At 34.0% G+C, this 19,562-nt stretch overlaps 2 protein-coding genes across 2 annotated transcripts; one reads left to right on the top strand and one right to left on the bottom strand.

The window, feature by feature from the left end:
- Positions 1-449: 449 nt before the first annotated feature.
- On the bottom strand, positions 450-6,749 carry Pex7 (peroxisomal biogenesis factor 7). The gene is made up of 7 exons (XM_077429901.1): positions 6,577-6,749; positions 4,138-4,356; positions 3,863-4,060; positions 3,603-3,788; positions 3,298-3,415; positions 3,132-3,216; positions 450-1,522 (listed from the first exon to the last, which is right to left on the bottom strand). Exons 2-7 carry the CDS (start codon positions 4,336-4,338, stop codon positions 1,354-1,356), a joined length of 957 nt encoding a protein of 318 aa, XP_077286027.1. The 5' UTR covers positions 4,339-4,356; positions 6,577-6,749; the 3' UTR covers positions 450-1,353.
- Positions 6,750-8,849: 2,100 nt separating this feature from the next.
- Arr2 (arrestin 2) lies at positions 8,850-10,639 on the top strand. Its single transcript, XM_077429900.1, has 6 exons — positions 8,850-9,121; positions 9,208-9,414; positions 9,499-9,630; positions 9,715-10,066; positions 10,137-10,331; positions 10,403-10,639. The coding sequence occupies exons 1-6, from the start codon at positions 8,933-8,935 to the stop codon at positions 10,549-10,551; spliced, it is 1,224 nt and encodes a 407-aa protein (XP_077286026.1). The 5' UTR covers positions 8,850-8,932; the 3' UTR covers positions 10,552-10,639.
- The last annotated feature ends 8,923 nt before the right edge of the window (positions 10,640-19,562 follow it).

The following is a 19,562-nucleotide window of genomic DNA, read 5'->3' as shown; positions in this document are numbered from 1 at the left end:
TGCACACAAAAAATCCTGAAAGTTCCATCATAATCGGTTCAGTGGTTTAGGAGCCTATTCGAGACACACACAGACATTAATTTTTATATATATAGATTATTACCGGGAACCGTTTCAACAATGAAATCAGAGAAAATTGGCAAACTCTGATAGGAAACGATCAACCTGGAGTCACAAATATCCAGGTCTAACCAGCAGCATACTCTGAAAAATTCATTTTCACTCGAGGCCCGGCCCTGGGATCGAACCCGGCACCTCACGACGCTAAGCAGAAGCTTAACAACCGAGCTATGCTGCTATGTATTTATGTATTAGTTGAAATATGCTGATACATAAATATAAATAAATATAATACTGATACATAAATATGTATTTATGTATTAGTCGAGCTATGCTGCTATGTATTAGTTGAAATGTGGTGAAATAATAAAAATGGTTGTATAATTTTTAAAAATTATTATTCAAAAAGCCACATCACAGTAAATTAATAAATAATATGAACTTGTGTGTATTTCATTGGATAAAATTTTTCTCATTTTCTACTTAAATATGTTGAAGTTTTGAGTATACATATATATATTTATAATTTAGATCTAAAAATGATCCATTGGTAAATAAAAATATATTAAATATTAAACAATAAATACAATTTTTAAATAGTTTATAAAAAAATGGACTTGGAACTACACAACATAAAACTCTAGGTATACAATGAAAAGACTTTTACATTTTAGGTATACAATAAAAAAGACTACCTTTTCACAATCACATCAACGGGTAACTTCCTAAGATAGTTTTAATGCACGGGAAAAGTGTCATCGATGACAAATAATAGTGGTGTGTATAATTCTATTACATTTTATTATTCAAAAAAAATATTTACACGTGTTTAGGAACCATTAATTTAATTTATAACGCACCCAAGGATTTTGTGCCACTACATATAATATAATATGTATAATATATATAAAACATAAATACAGTAGTATATATAAAATGGCTATGACGACGTTGTGTCAAAGGAAATACAGCCGAGTTATTTTTTTAGCATTAAAAATGTCATGATTAGAATAGTTTGCGGTAAAATAAATATACAACCGTCATGTGATTTTCAATCCGACGACCCGTAGCAATACATGTAGAATAAAATATGGCTCATTTATACTACATTAAGTTAAAAGGGAGCACCATTAATACTTTACGATTAACAAAATATAATTTAGGAAGTCTCGCTCAATATAAAACATTTCACTCGGCGCTTTTATTCTTGAATCTCTCTGCGGTGTTTAAAGTCGACGAAGACGTACACTTAAGAACAGTTTTTGTAAGCGCATAGCGGCCGGTCGTGTTTCGTCAATTCAAATTTTGAAGACATCTCGGCGAGAAGACATGTACCAACGAGTCCCATCCGCAGTCGGCGATTTGATTTTTCCTCAGAACGTTCCAGTCCAAGCCGTACGTGAACTCGGAATGATGTTTTATAGTTTCTATGGATTCTGAACTTTGTTTGAAATCCCATAACCTGAAATAAAACGGATGTATGTTCATTTTTTTTACTTGTAAGCAGCCATATTATATAATATATATGTACATAATTTTAAAAAGCTTAATCTATTTTTTTTATACATTAAGATGACCATTCGTACTGATTTTACCAGGACAGTACTGGTTTTTAGGTAAAACCAGTACACTTTTTTATGTAATAGAATATTTTTATCTAATAGATGGATGAATATACAAATTATTCGGCGAAAATTATGTCTCTTATAAAAATATTGGCAAATTAGTCGAATGTTGTTTCCATTTATCAGGAACAATGTACCAGCCAAAGGTTTTTTTTACTTTGATGAACAATATATAGTCTGATAAAACGAAATTGAATGTTTGCTAATCACTTAGTATAATTTTAAGCTATTTATATTTTTAATTTTGTGTATAATTTTATAAGAGCATTCAAGAAAATGATATATTTTTTTCATAAATGTGCGTCTATGATTCTTTAATCTTCGTTTTAAATAATTGAAGTATTTAGAAATACGTTTTTGGAAAAAAATGCATTGGTTTTGAATTTGGAAAAAATGGTCACCTTATTATATAAATCTATGTATAAATTTGTAACAAATTATTTATAATTTCATAGTAAATCATCAATTCATTTCAGATATAATATTAAATTATTTTTCAATAATTACAGTACTATAGAAAATGGTTTAAAGACATAGATTAAATTTATAGATAACTAGTGTTATGCCCGTTGATATTTCCGTGTTATGCCTGTGGTTTTGGAAAAGCAATTGATAAAGGAATTGAAATAAAGTTATATGACATTGCAATCAGCAGAAAAGACTAGTGGTTAGCATATAATGCTTTGAACAGAGTGGTCAGGGGTTCAAATCCCACTTGTTTCTGCTGGCCAGACCTTGGATTTGTGACTCCAGGTCGATCGTTTCCTATCAGATAATTACCAATTTATCTGATTATCATTGAAAAGGTTCCAACAAATTGGCAACCTTATCCATTTTCTCGCAAAATCTCGAGTTTTCAGCAATTTAGAATTGTATAAAATGCTGTAAATCTACAAATTTAACCATAAATGTCTATGTGGATATTAATTGATATGTATTTATGTACTTTGTATAATATTTGTATCAAATGTACAATGTTTCTGGCCAGGAAGGCGCATTGGGGTTACTTGTTAGGCCTTCCTGGTATAAATTAAAGATAAAATAAATAAAACAAATTGTAATATGACACCAATTCTGTAAATTTTTAGTCATGTCTATCACTTAGAAATATTATAGGGCTTATCTATACAATATGATAAGCCCGATGAAATATCATCGCATGGGTTTCTTAAATATCTTTAAAATATAATATTTATATTTAATTGTTTAATATGAAAAAACAATGGTTCAAAACCTTGGTAAATCAAATTACTGTTATGTATTTTTTATATGGTGTGATAGATTTTGAAGTTGCATATAGATCTATATCTACCATTATAAGTATAACAATATTTAAATATCCTTGGCAACCAGATTTATGACAATAGAACAAGTTTTTTCACAGATAATAAATTCCCAGGTGAATATTTAGATTTCTCATTGAGAACTAAGAATTCACCGTCTTACCTAGTAGTAAAATCATATGATACAGCTGCTAAGACGGAGAGGGAATGTGGAGAAAATTGTACTCTTCTCACGGCGTATTCACAACCTAAAAAACAATTTGAAACATTTATCACAATTTAGAGCAAATTTTACACATAAAACACGAAAGAAAGTCGTAAATATATACCTTTTAGTTCAAATATGGGAGCCGTCAGGTTGCGAATATCCCAACCTCTGATTAGGCCATCTGATCCGGCAGTGGCCAAAATATTTTGCTCATATTTACACCAGTCGCACGAAAGCACCTGTATTTAAAAATCGTTAAAATCACTTACATAAGCGCCGGCTTAAATTTATAAGGTTTCCGTGACGTTTTATGGATACGTTTCGAATGCGAAAGGGCAACCAATTTTATAAATACATCTTACAATGTGTGTATTTACTTGAAGTGCTGATATGAACTCAAATATAACATTAACAATGAAAGTTTACCTCGGCTTCGTGGGCTTTGACACTCATCGTTGGCCTGATGGTGTTTATGCTACTCCATATTTTCATATAGCCGTCTCCGGACACAGAAGCGAACGTATTGGGTATATGCGGCGAAAACATAGCATTGTAAACTAATTGCGAATGACCCAAATATGTATTCAACGAACTCTGTCTATTCGGATCCCACTGTGAACAATCAAATAAATATACATCCAAGCTATATCAGATGGTTCAAATCATTTTAGAAATATACTACATACTAATTTAACACTGCAATCCCAAGATGCACTTAAAATGTGCTGTTCTTGCCTAGTGCGGGACCAATCCACGGAATATACTTCTTTTTTGTGCTCTCGCAATGACAACGGAGCCATCGCCGGTCTGGATAAATCCCACACTTGAAGTCCTCCATCACCTGACGCCGATACTACCGTATTACAATCAGCCTCAGACCAAACCTGCAATATACACCTGCATGTTTATTACAAATTTCACAACTACATTTAGTCGAAATGTCGATTTTAATATACTATACCACATCGAATAAGCCGTCGCTCCATTGGAATGTGTTAACTTCGACCACGCCGGCTCCGTCTGGAGACAACTCCAGAAGGAATAGAGTTCCACCGCCTGCTAATCCATAGTATTGACTGGTGGCGACCACTAATCTATCCGGATTGAATGGAGAGAATCTCACACTGTATCCGTGTCGATTTGGTGTTAAGAATGTGGGCATTTTGATTTCAATTATGTGCTGGAAATGTCAGTAAAAATTCACAATTCAATATAGCTTTGTATAGTACATGTATAAAAATCAATTGATTTGACGTCAACAGTGCATGAGGTCATGTGCGAGTCGTCTTATCGATATTATTAAGACTTCGGTACTAAGCCATGACGTTCATATTCTACATAATAATTGTGAAACATGATATATAAGTTATAAAATTAGAATTAGTAATACGTATGGGTATGTTAAGCAACGAGACAGAAACTTGAGCTTTCCCCACATTTGATACACTGGAGTATTTATGATCTAATAAGACAGTACAAGTATTAAGAATGCTGGTTTAATATTGCATGGGACCATAGATATTCAAAGTAGAAACGGTTCGTGGACACATATCCCCTGGACACACACCACCGTTCAAAAACTCCACTGGAAATTAAACCCCCATGCAATAAAACCCCTGAGCAATAACCCCCGCCATGAATGAAAATTATTTAAAAATAGTAATAAATGATTAATCTTTGGAACACGTGACAGTCTCCGACTGTTAGAAACAACATCGCACTGGTTCTCGGATGGGACTTTCAAAACAGCTCGTACATTACTTTTCAACTATACACTATTAATGCACTTATTCGTGACCGAGCCATTCCTTGTCTTTATGTTTTACTACAAAACAAAAGACTAAAGAGTCCAACCAGCATCATGGTTGACTTTGAATTGGCACAGATGAAAAAGAAGTTTCTGAGACTGCGAAATTAAAGGATGATTCTTTCATCTAAGTCAAAACATCTATCGGAAAATTATAGAGAATGGGATGCAACGACTTTACCAAGAAGATTCCGATTTTGCAATGAAATTAAGAATGATACCAGCTCTCGGATTTGTTCCGATAGATGAAATTTTCGGTGCTTTTGAAGTATTATCCGAATTGTATTTTTTTGATTGAAATAAATTGGTATATTTATTTAATATTTTTATCCATGACAGGGGTTTTTTGCATGGGGGTTAATGTTCAGGGGGGTTTTGACTGGTGGTATACGTCCAAGTGTATGTGTCCAGGGGGTACATGTCCCGATACCGTAGAAACCGATGATAGATTTAAGAATGGGAATAATTCATTGCTTTCAGATGTATTGTATAATGTTAATAATAATGTTTGTTACAGACATTACTAACAAACTAACCAGAAGATTCTATGACAGAATCACTAATAACCATACTAAAACACCTGTGAAGAGTCTCGGTGATTACAACAATATGTCTATACCCTTCAGGTATAACACACAGATTACCTAAACACAATCTGCTTTAGGTCATCGACTTTAGAGAGTCTTTAATTAATATTATCTATTAGGTGTATTATGAGCATTATAAGGATTGTAAATAGGTTTTTGAGCTCTTTTTCCTATTATGCTGTAGATTAACATTAGAATAATATAATACTATGATAACTAACCAAATTAAATTAAATTGTAAAATAGAAAATGATCAGTAGATCAGTAGCTATTAAAATAGATATAAGATGTACATATTGTGAACATAATTTCGTAGTAATAAAAAGCATTTAAAAATCAAAAATCAATAATAATGTAAATTTATGATTCAACTATTTAATACAATACAACATCAATGTGCAAACGGTGATGTCTTGAAATATATACTAATTAAGATGAAATGGCAATTTTTGGAGCATTGTAATAAAAGGCAGGTTTAAAAATGTGAATTTTTCGATGTTTTTGAATATATGGTAGATTGTGATAGAGTAGAAAATCCGAAGGAAAACAAAGAAAATTTCCTGGTTTGAACGCATATTTATAAATCAATTATATTAATTGTTTATCAATTTTAAATAGCACTGCAGTATTTTCTTTGTATAATGCCATGCCATGCCAAAGCCATGGCATTGTTCAACCTTTGATATAAAATATATGTAAAAGAGTGTGATTTTAATTTGGATTAAATTTGTCAATATAACATGACATATATTGTAATTACATATATCAGAAAATATATCAAATTTATTCCAAAATTTGCGGAATTGAAAAATAAATGTATGTAAATAAAAAAAAAAACAAAATTGTAGAAAACAATATATTTTTTATCATCTATGAATATGATCCATTTTCCGAACAGCGATGCCAACTTTGACAGTTGATACAATTTTCCTTGTGGCGTTTTGACAGTTGATGGAAAATGCTCGATGTGTCAAAGTGGGGAAATGGAACGTGTCGATAGGTTTACCTGACGTTTCAGTGGTAGTTAGGCATGGTTTGGTAATCGGGCGTCGAGTACTGGTTTGAGGATGTGGATTTAATCCAGCGGATTAAGGCCCGTCCAGAGCAGACCGGCTGTCATCCGGTTTGAAGTCCGCCACCACATATTGAGCGAACGGATTGCGCAAACTGACGTCACGCACACTCCCAACATTTGTTACGCGCCACATTTACATTCTTTCAAATACATATTATCTAATCTCGTTTTTATCATAGTTAATTTGACATAAATACTAATTTAAAAAAGCAATGGAAATTAAAGTATTGTTATTTTTGGACTTTTCCAAGATGAATTCTTATTAAAATCAAATCAAATATACTGCAGTAAAATGAAACATTTTTCATTTGAAAATTTATAGAATAAGAAGAACAATTAAAAATTTTATTTTTCACTAAGATCAAAAGTATTCTAATGTAATCATATATATAATATCGCTATTCTGTGTGTCTTTGGTGTGTATCTGTGTATCTGCGATAACGCTCGCCGTACTATAATAGTCGCTTCGATTCGACATAAATATGTACACTGTCAACAAAATGTACGAATATAAAAACTTAATAAATACTGTTTGCTACCAATATATCCTCTAGGAAAATTAGTCTCTGAGCATTTAGCGCCATCTATTGAAAATTTATTTAATTAATTAATTTTTCTATTGGTATTTTATATTGTTTATATATGTAGGTAGGTAGTTTTTACCATTTTTTTTCATATTAAACAATTAAACATAAATATATTTAAAAGGTATTTGAAAAAAATCGACCGCGTGGGGATTGAACACAGGTCCGACACATTTCTTTTAATTTTTTTTTATTTAATAACTTAATATGCCAACACCCATGCGATGATATTTCATCGGGTACAACACTAGTATACTATAATATTATAGAGTGTAATGGAAAAAGGTATGAAAATGATAAAAAAAGTAAACTAAAATAATTAAACATTGCAGTACTATCCAATTTTATGGTATAATGACTAAAGAGCGGACCCAGAGCGCGCTGTTTATTGTTCACATGTTGTAAATGCATTGTTAAAGGTTTGCCGAACCTTTTTTACAAAGCATTTACAATAATGGAACAATAGACGGCGCGCTTCCGGTCCTACCTCTAATAATGACTATAATAAATCCATCGCAAAGAGCATGAATAAATTTGCATGTTACGTTCTCAATTTCTTATTCCCTTTTTACTCATAATCATTATTTTTACTAGCCTCTTCTTACTTCACTAACGATTTTGTTACAAGCCTCATATCAAGTTGCTTTCGTTTTTTCGGCTGACAATTTTTTTATCAGAATTCCAAATAATGATAAATTCTTACAATATACATAGGTTCTTTAGTAATTCGGACCCATTGAGGCTAAATATGTCATTAAATTCCACCACGTTGTCGAAACGTTACTCAATTCTACAGGGAAAATGTGGTAAATCATACATTTGAACATTGACTATTATTGATTTTTCTTCAATTGACTATATTATTTTACAAAATTGTATAAAAATAGCTGTTTGACTGAATGACTGACATCCACTCCTCAAGCCTTCAATATATCAATATTAATACGGCCACTGAAATGACTAAATGACTGGCGAAATAAACGTCTCTAATATTGTAATATAATAATAAAAAAAACTGTCCATATATTGTAATATAATAATAAAAAAAACTGTCCATATATTGTAGTGTACTTTCGAAACAGTTGGAGAAACATTGAACAGGATGCGTCGATTGAATCTTCCATTGCACTTTTTGAAACATTCTAAAATTGCAACATATTTATGTAGATCTATGTTGCGATTTAAGCCGCATGTTTTTTTTTCAAACGATTTACTATTTATTGTTTTGAAAAATAGTTTTAAATGTTGTAAGACAACCAATAGGTAGGTAAGAATGGTAAATTCAATAGAACTGACGTATGTATATATTATATCGTGAATATACATATATTTAACTATGAAGGTGTGACGTGCACATGCGGAATAACGCATGCCCGGGTGAAGGGGTGTCACCCCCATGTGTCATGAGCTTCAGAATGGTTATTGGGAGGATGGGGGTGGGGATTGGGTGTGGGGTGAAGGAAGAACGAATCAATAACCGATGTTTATTTTCGTCGGATGATGACACGTCGCCCGTATGTAATCTTGTTTAGATTCTGCCTGATCCCATTACGGATCGATAATGCGAATCCTCACAAATGCCACAGTAGTATAAAAACCAAATGCTCGGTATTTGAGGACACTTCTGGTGGATAGACTCCACCAGTGAAACCAGCGGACGCTCGCTCTAAGTTGTGATCTCACAGAAACCCAAAACAACCGAGATGATTTCTCTATTGGGCCTAGTGTTCATCGTGGCCGTCAAGGTCTTCAAGAAGACAACACCCAATGGAAAAGTCACCGTCTATCTCGGGAAGAGGGACTTTGTCGACCATCTGGACTTCTGTGATCCCGTCGACGGAATTATAGTCGTCGACAGTGATTATCTCAAAGGAAGAAAAATCTACAGTCAGGTATGAAACGACGAGTACATATACCAAACGTGTGGCTTTGCTTCGTCGAAGATCGTAGTGCATAATATACATACGTCTTTTTACAGCTCGTAACAACCTACCGATATGGTCGCGAAGAAGATGAAGTCATGGGCCTCAAGTTTTCAAAGGAAATGGTTTTAAACCACGAACAAGTAGTGCCGATGGTGAACAACAAGATGGAATTGACGCCAATCCAAGAAAAACTGCTGAAGAAGTTGGGACCTAACGCGTTCCCGTTCACTTTCAACTTCCCGGACATGTCACCCAGCTCAGTCAGTAGTATTCTTGGCAAATACCAGTACAAATAGAGTCACTCACCTTTTGTTTTCGAGTAAAACTAATTTTTGCTGTTTTAGATCACACTCCAACCTGGTGATGATGATCAGGGAAAGCCTCTTGGAGTGGAGTACAGCGTCAGGACGTACGTGGCAGACAATGAAGATGACAAAGGACACAAACGAAGCTCGGTCACTCTAGCTATAAAGAAGGTTTATAAAATGGATTTTAATCAGTTTGGTCTTATAAAAAGCTGGCAAATGAGTTGATTACATTGGTGTTATGATAAATTTCAGTTGCAATACGCACCAGCCACTCGTGGCCGTCGTCTACCCAGCTCCTTGGTAAGCAAGGGCTTCACTTTCAGCAATGGCAAGATCAATTTGGAAGTTACTTTGGACCGCGAGACCTACTATCATGGTGAAAAGATTGCCGCCAACATTATCATCTCCAACAACTCCAGGAAATCAGTGCGTGGCATCAAGTGCTATGTGATCCAACACTGTGAGATTACCATGATCAACTCGCAATTCAGCAGACACGTTGCATCCCTAGAGAGCAGGGAGGGCTGCCCCATCACACCAGGAGCTAGCCTTTCCAAAACATTCTACATGGTGCCTCTAGCTCGCACCAACAAGGACTCTCGAGGTGAGTACAACTATACAACTCATTTTGGCGTAAATTGGAGTATTGAAGTTAATCGATTGTTTATTTTCAGGCGTTGCTCTCGATGGCCACTTGAAGGAAGATGATGTCAATTTGGCTAGCTCTACTTTGGTAGCTGAAGGAAAGTGCACTACGGATGCAATTGGTATCGTCATATCGTACTCAGTTCGAGTTAAGTTGAACTGCGGTACTTTGGGAGGAGAATTGGTCACAGATGTGCCCTTCAAACTGTTGCATCCAGCACCAGGTTATAACCATTCTTGAAATGATAGATTTTTAAATTTGTATATGATTACTTATTGTGATTGTTTTGAATAGGCACCATTGAACGTCAACGCGTTAATGCCATGAAGAAGATGCAATCCATTGAACGTCATCGTTACGAAAACTCATTGTACACCAACGAAGATGAGGACAACATTGTCTTCGAAGATTTTGCACGTCTTCGTCTCAATGAACCAGAATAAACCAAGAACTACGCCATAAAAGACCAGAAATAAAGACTGAAGAAGGAACATCAAAAGTTGGGCATTCTTCGAATGCAACGCAAATAGTTTGAGAATTCGCGGGATATAAAAAATAATTGAAAAATAGTAAAAAAAATGAAAAATCAACTTTAAAAATCTTACAAAAAAATAGAAAACGAGTGAAATGTCTGCAACTGAAACTAAAAGAAGAAACCACCAGAAGTTAAATTCGACCACCATGAATCAATCATCTCATCGATCATTACGAACAAAAGTTTTATTTTAATTTGCCACAACACGTTAATTTGTCAGCGAACAAAGCATTTGAGAAGTTTTAAACAGAAGTCACGCTTTTTATTCGAACTGTATTGTAAAATAACAAAAAAATGTATATTTTGGTTTTGATTTCTTTTGAAAAATGCAGAGTGTAAACTAAAACAATTTGTATACCAACTGAAAAAAAAAATATAAGGAACTCTGTATTAAAACACTGACCTTTTACTTTCTTTCGCCTTTTCAGGAAGTGGTCTGAAGAAGTTGCCAGTGCAAAGCTCGAAACGATTGTGTCAAGGAACTAGTTTAACCCGCTGGCGAAGACGATTCAACCCCTTCTACCACTTACTGTTCCTTAAAAATTCGTTGAAAATTGTCCAATGTCCCTTCGAAACGGACAAAAGGCCATTATGCAGTTAGAATGTGGCACTTTATTGTCTCCATTATCTGATTTCTGGGGTACTGGCTTTCCTTTGAGGTCATCACTTGCCTGCATACCTTGTCTAGGGACTTAAAAGTTAACCCTTCCGCTTTCCCATCGGTTCAAAACTGGACAGACCACTCTTGGCTATTTTTCAATAGACACCGTGAGAAGCACCCCCGATCGAGCGAAAGTGGCCCCTCGAACCTACGCGCTAGGGGTGCAATTGCTCTGGCGCGAATCGCAGGGGTGTCCGTCGAAAGGACACTTCCTTGCAAAAAACCGGAGTGACCGGTTTTATTGCAGTAATGATGCAACGAGTAAGTATTGCATTTGCGCTCACCCACTTTCAATGGGGTTGAACCGTATTCTTCATGGGGTGAAGTCTACGTGACCCCTTCAATAGATAACCGACCCCTTTCATTGTTTGACCATTTCTATTCATTGGACAGTGAAAACCTGTTTACTCCTACCTGTTGAATACGAATAAGGGTTGCGAAGGTCGAGGCATTGTTCTCTTCGGCTTAAGGGTTGCGCTATAAACTGTGGGTCGCGCTATATTTAATTTCTTACTGTACATTTTATTACATTCTTAATTTACATTTTATTTTTTCATATTATATTTATGTATGTATACTCGTAGTATTAACAGCACTAAAAAATATGCATATTTAACTTCAACAATTCCAAAGTAAGACAAATTTTAAAATTAAAAATTTGGACCCACTGATAACGAATTGATTTATATTTATTTATCTTAATTTGAAGAATAAATATGTTTCAAAATAATACATATTCTAGGAATATTATGATTATATCATTTGCTAGGAATATTATCAAGTGAAATCCCATCAACATTTTTATTGTTGACGATTTTGTGTCCTTGCTGAAAAAAGTCCCTGTTAAGTTTTGGCCATATAGCTAAGTATGTTTAGCTGATAAATGTTTTAAAATGAAAAACAAACTTAATACATGACATTTTTTACTTTCAGCTTCCTTAAAATTTGTTTTTTAGTAAAAGTCTACATAACCCTAGTTCATCCTATTTTAACTTGTCTTTGTCTCAAAAATTTGACTAAATAGAAAAAATTATATAATAACGCTATTCTGTGCGTCTGTGTATGTGTCTGTTTGAGATGACGCTCGCCGTACTATAATAATCGTTTTGATTCGACATATGTACATATGTAAAAACAATGCTAACAAAACGTACGAATATAATAACAGATCAACAAAAAACTTCTATATATACTGTTTGCTATCAATATTTACTCTTGGCTAATAAGTCTTTGGGTATTTAGCGCCATATATTGAACATTTATTTCATTAATTCATTTTTCTATTGGTGTTTTATATTGTTTATATGTAGGTAGGTAGTTTTAGCCTTTTTTTCATATTATACAATTAAATATAAATATTAAATTAAATATATTTAAAAGGTGTTTAAAAAAAATACGACCGCATGTGGATCGAACACAGGACAGACACATTTCTTTTAATTTTTTTTTAATTAATAGCTTAATATTCCATAGCCCATGCGATGATATTTCATCGGCCACAACACTAGTATTATAATATTCATGATCAATCAGTCTGGATTACCAAATATTTACCTACTACATATGTAAATGTATTTGTGTCTTAATCGAGGAGTAAAAAAATGTGAAAACATTTGTCAAACGTAGACTGCATAGTACAAACATCTAGTATATATATGTATATATATATATATATATATATATATATATATATATATATATATATATATATATATATATATATATATATATATATATATATATATATATATATATATATATATATATATATATATATATATATAGAGACTTTCGCAATAAATAAGGGTTATTCAGATAAAATGATAATATCATACGAAAAATAATATTTATTTTTAATCAAAATAATGTGTTACAATTGATTCGACTTAAATTTAAAAAAATATCCTAGTACATTAGCACTCGGTTGAAAAGTGCTTCATGTACAACTTTGGTGTTTGAGCTTTTATAAACATAATTTTAATTGAATCAGAACACTAGATCCGACTCTCTGTTCTGACTCAGTTGATGGGTCTCAGCACGTATTTGCGTCCCGTGATCTGGTCTACGATCATTCCAGAATCTTGGTCCAGAACTAGAGATGGTTCCTGCTCTTCGTCAGGGTGTCTCTTCTTCCTGGCTTGTCCATCTTCATAGTTCTGGTAGTCGGCGACTTGTTCAGTGCCTTCATCATGAGAGTCACCGTGGCCGGCGTGATTGTAGTCCCAAAAATGCTCGCCGTACCCTCCGTGCTTGTCCCCCCAACGAACCTAAAAACCAAAACCAGACTTAGAACATGACAAGTTGTAAAGCCAATCTGGTTAGTGAGAATGGGTTACAGTTTTCAACCCACTACCGCTTGACCCACTGCACTCCGAAGCGAAGCGTAGCAGCAGTATAACTGTTAATTTTAGATGGTATGTTATCAGAGAGATTTGAAGATCTGGGTGCAAAATTAAGTTAACCCATTTGGAAATTAGATAGTTTTAAGGTGGGAATTCACACAGAGACAAATCTCAAGTTCCACAGAGACTCAACAAGTAGTCTGCTAACAGATACACAAGTCAAAATATACATCATGTAACGATGATATTTAGTTTCTTTAGCCATTATGATCTTAAAATTGCATTTGATGAAAGAAGAAAGAATACGTCGAGAGATTTGTCTCTTATAGCTATAACAGATGTTTCTCTACTTGTGTCTATAGCTACGACATATGTCATAGTCAGTGACTCTACGAGAGACTTGTCTCTAGACAAATTTCTACGCGAATGGCCACCTTCACACACAAGTAGGATGTGGGGGTTAGTCAACTGTCAGACCCAAGTTTTCATTTTGTAGTTTTGTAATTGTGAATCATGTCGTACTTTGGTCTTGAACTCTCCAGCGTGGGGGTGGGCCTTCTCGTGTCTCTCGATGAAGTGGTGGTCGTTGCCCTTCCTGTGCCCTACCTCATAGTGGTCCTTGTGGGGCACGTGCGCATACCTTCATTGTTATTTAGCCATTGTTAGTCCAAGATCAGCGGAAAGTGTTATTAGTCGGTGGGTTAATTCGGCAGCACAGTGAGAGCACATAGAAAGAAGAAAAAGACGAATGACACATGAACGTTGCATTTTATAATTACTTTTCCTTGGTCTCGGTGATTTTTGAGGTCTTTTCTCTCGTAACGCTGCTCCCACTCGTCTGGGTTCTCGCACACGTGGCCAAACTCTATCTTGTGAGGTGCCAGTTGCACGGAAAAAAAGTCCCTATAAAAACGCCCCACTTTACATCAACACAATCAGACTAAGAAGAAGATCACAAATAAAGACGACCTTACAAATTTTACCCAGAAGAATTCAACTGAAAGTAAACGCATTAAGTATGTTTGAGTATAAGACCGTGTAAAACTATGGGAGCATTTGTTTAGATTAACTAACTAGTTATTGAAATTGTATGTAATTTTACATGGACCCAAAAGATTTGCAACGAAAGGTTATTATACTGACTGGAAGTATTTGGAATGTGCTTGGACAGCTCCAGCTCCAGCTCCAAGGAAACCTGTAGCTTCTGCAGTTCTGTCTTCGGTGGTATCCAAAAGCACACCTTTGTCAGCACCTACTTGTCTCTTGTTGACCTTTTCGACATTGACGCTATTGACTGTTACCACCACTGTCAACAACACCACCCCCAGCTTCAAACAACAACAAAAGATTAGCCTCAACTTTGAATATGCAACAAATCAACTGCTACCGTATCGTTTCGAACCTGGATACGAGTCCTGTCACTTATCTTCATGTTTGCTGTACGAGAATCGACCGTCTATTGTGCCATTCGGTTTCGAATTTTAACTATTTATACGACCACAACACTCTTGGGTCGTGAAAAAAGACAAAGCACCGGATTTTTTAGTTGTCGCCACACTTTTCTTTCCGCGTTCGCCGTGGGCGATTTCGACGCAGTTTTTGCGAGCGAAAAAGCGTGAAAATGGCCCAAATAAGTTGTCGAATACTCGAAAGGTGGGCTGGGTACACCTTGTCTAAGATAAAGTCGTTGTTTTGACGCCACCGCTGGAACGGTGAGCTAAAAAATGGCTTTCGGATGTGGTCGATCGGCCACTTTTACTTTCTTCGACAATCGGATCATAATTTTTATTACCAAGTGATTTATGAGCTTCAAACTTGGCGTGTTCACAATATATTGTCGTGTATAGCTCTATTTTTACATGCGATTTCACAATTCAATTCAACGTTGGTGCAAACTGTATCTACAAAAGAATTGTCTATTCACGATGTATGTATGTACATAAGTAGGAGGAAGGTTAGATTCTCAAGTGGACCTATCAAAGTTACATACATATGTATGTACTTGTATATTATATGTAAATGCTGATTTACCACGTTTACTTGTACTTTTTAACTATATACAATAATTAAAAGCATATAGACAGAACGACTTAGTTGGACAATTTATCATCAGGGATGATAGACTTAGTAAGATAGACTAATAGGTAGCATATTTTGATTTTTAAATGCTTTTTATTATTACTAAATTATGTTCACAATACATCTTATATATATTTTAATAGCTACTGATCTACTGATAATTTTCTATTTTACAATTTTAAATTAGTTTTGTTAGTAATCATAGTATTATATTATTATAATGTTAATACATATGTACAGCGTAATAGGAAAAAGAGCTCAAAAACCTAGTAGGTAGCATATGAAAACAATATTAAGATATTGTTTTGATCAGTGAAATTCAATAGGTAATTTTGCAAAATCATGTTTCAGCACACTTTGCAGACAACTATTTAGTCTCTTTTTACAAATCAAAAGCCGGCTAACCGGTTTTCACAGGCTTCAGAAAATTAAGATATTAAAATTAAGTTTAAAATTTGTATTGTTGAAAAATTGTAAATTATAAACCTTAATGCAAATAAAATAATTGCTTATACATAAATTTAATTGAATTAGTTTTTACTGATATTTTTTTGTAAAATAACCAGAAATAGATTAAAATATTCATGAAAAACTCGAAAAAATAAAAAAAATTATTCTGAATATAATAATGTAATCGGAAATTATATATATACAGTTTTTTTTTTAATTATTTCGGTGAAGCTTAGAAATTAAAAATAAAAGGGTCACGAGCTGGAATCAAGGTAAATCCTACGCTGGATTAAATAAGTTTGCGATCCGTTGGAGAACCATGGTATATGTTGTATCTTTCGTCGTAAGAAAGTTTTACTTCTCGTTTTAATCACCTCTCGAGTCTTTGCGTTCTGTGGCATTATTTAACTTTTTCGAATTTCAATATTTTATTGGTTTATGACCTGGTCCTCGCTCGTTCCTAAATCTCAAGTGCTATTCCCTAAAAAACTTTTGCATATGCTCATTTTTATCGTTCTTTCATAAAAATTTGAAATTTATAATTGTTAGCTTTGAGAAAAAAAAAACCTTAAAAGGTCGGTTGATCAAGCCAAAAAAGCCGATTTTTGGTAGTTTGAAAAATCGTTTTTCGATTTTAAGCCGCCTTGGAAGCCCTACTCCGAAACAAATTATCAGACAAAAGCTAAAAAAATGCTGTATATTATGAAGCAAGCATCCAATAATCTCTATGGAGTTCAGCATCCAAATGAAAAGCCAAAGTCGCTTTACAGCATTTATTCCACGATTCAAGAGGTCCTCATGCTCACTCCAGAATAATCTGATATACCGCGTGCACCTCCTTATAAAGGACAAGTTGCACACTACAGCTTTCCCGATCCATTATTGTCTAGGCACTTTAAGGTCTACTTTGGCGAGTCTATTGTCTACGCACGCACTCGTCCAGTTCTGTGAGAACTCCAGAGTATCTTTAGTCCGGGCACTTACGAATAAGTCCCGTTAGCCTAATCCGGGGTCTTTACTGTTCACCCAAGAATGCACAAAGACAGTGTATACTCTCTCCCATATTCCCACGTTACAATATTATATTTATAGTTAATCTGCAGCATTAATGCAAGTGACTATACTTTTTTTGACTGACCTGACTTATGTATGTGCCTATCTACTTGCATCGTGCATAACCACCTTTACTACGTGCGTCGAAATCTGCGTCAGATAATAGGAAATTGGGGTGATCGTGTTTGAAACCGAAGCGAATCGATCCGGAACATTCGCTGATCTTGAAGAGTGAAAATTGTCCAGAGCGGTTAACGAACCGCTATCCGTTCGAAAGGAATATAAAAAAAATGTCTCAATCGAACTACATATATTTTGCCGTTACTTTTTTTTATTGTCTCGTTTATTTCCGTTTTTCAGATCAATTTCACGGCGAGAAATCGCGCTTTCGATCGCCGTATAAAATGATATTGCAACTAATTTGTCCGCCAGTACGCAACCGATCTACCTTTACGACCTATCGTTTGTTCCCTTCGTAATATCATTACCTTCATCGCTATGGCTTCCTTTCAAATTGTAAGTAATAAATTATCTCCATTATAAATGCAAATGAGCGATATTTTGAATAGTTAATGGTTGGCTCAACAATATGAGATAGGATATGACAGTGACTTTCGACTGTATGTACATCATTTTACCAGAACAATAAATTTATTTATCATTCAATACGTTTCAATCTGGAATTGGTTGACTTGAAAAGTTAACTTAACTAATTTAGAACACATTTTGATTTTTTATTCCACGCTAAGGTTTATCTTATAATAAAATATATGTTTCTGGTTTGAAGAGCAAACTTTCATCCATCAATTTTTTTTATCAAAAATGAGTAAAGCTATCATTAAACTAAATTTAATTACTAAATTAAAAAACTTATTAATATCAAAATTAAAAAATTACTAATGACTTCGTCTTTGACAGAATTCTAAATTCAATAGATACTACATTTTATAAATATTAAATAACAAAAAAAAAAAAATATTCTATTTTAATACATTATTATTTCACATTAATCCCTGTTCTACTCATTGACTATTCTTGTAATTCCTCTTTATATATTAAGATCTAACTCTTTTCTGAACAATATTACCCCTCATATTGATCCAATTTGTTGAGCCTTTTATTGCTTTAAATTTCTTTTACGTATATGGTCAATATTTTTTGGGCGAAAACACACTGAATGGTACGTAGTACGTGTTTTTTTTTTAGATACTTTTAAATATCTCTAGGCCATATACATACATGGTACACAGTACCAAAAATCACCCCCTGGAGTGTTTTCGGTGATATTTTATCGTTGTATTTGTCCTTGCTTGACAATCCCATATTTGAAGAAATGTAGGAGAAACTTTTCTGATCTCGGTTGAATATGGATATGCACACACGTGCGAGCTCTCAAACATATGTATTCTGCACGTGCAAATTCACCCGAATTCAATTTGGGGAACCCCCACTGTGAAACAGTCACAGTGGTGAGCCAAAGGACGCTACGTCCCGTACCACTCAGTGTGTTTTCGCCCTTAATATCATATACATATATTTCATATATACCACTATTCAATGCTTTTCTTCTTGTTTTTATTTTATTTTATTGTTGTAATCTATTTTCGGCATCAATGTTATGTGTTTTGCTGTTTGTTTCTGTTTTTAAAAAATAAATAAATAAATATTCACAAAACATGAATAAAATAAGACAAAAATAGTCAGTATCAGATTGGCTGCTATTGAATAATAATTAAGTCTTGGGTGACGCCGAGCATGTACATATATTTAGAACGTATTTACATAAAATCTTCCCAGATTTACATAATATAATATGCCGAATTTAAAATGATATATGTACATACATATATTTATATAATTTCAATAGTAGTATTTTAACAGTTACACGTTGCCAATTAATTTTGACTTGGGAGACGCCGGGTATGTTTGCCGGTTGCTAAGGCAAATGAAATATAGCTTTTATAATAATCGAAATGTGAAATATCCGGCGTATTTATGTAATTTTTTTGGATCAGGACGAATTCCTTATTGAACAGTATGATATTTTGCGGTTAAAATGATAAATAAATAATAGACAAAACATGATAAAAGCGCAAAAACACACTTTCAATTTTATATGCATACATTTATTACTTTAGTGTGATTTAAATGTTGTATTTTAAATTTTTCGTCTTGCCTTATACCCAATATGAGCCTCACCCTTCTTCAATGACAGTTACCTCACGGGTCAAGGGGATGAAATCCGAGAATAGGAGTGGGGTGTAATAGTCTACGGGTACTAAAGGGTAACTTAACAATATTTGATTGAAGTGGGTAGAACGTGTTAGAAGGAAT

Source organism: Arctopsyche grandis, chromosome 4 (assembly GCF_051622035.1).
Source record: "Arctopsyche grandis isolate Sample6627 chromosome 4, ASM5162203v2, whole genome shotgun sequence".
Classification (NCBI taxonomy): Eukaryota; Metazoa; Arthropoda; class Insecta; order Trichoptera; family Hydropsychidae; genus Arctopsyche; species Arctopsyche grandis.
The sequence above is the reverse complement of the archived record's forward strand: the minus strand, read 5'-3'. Positions and strand labels throughout refer to the sequence as shown.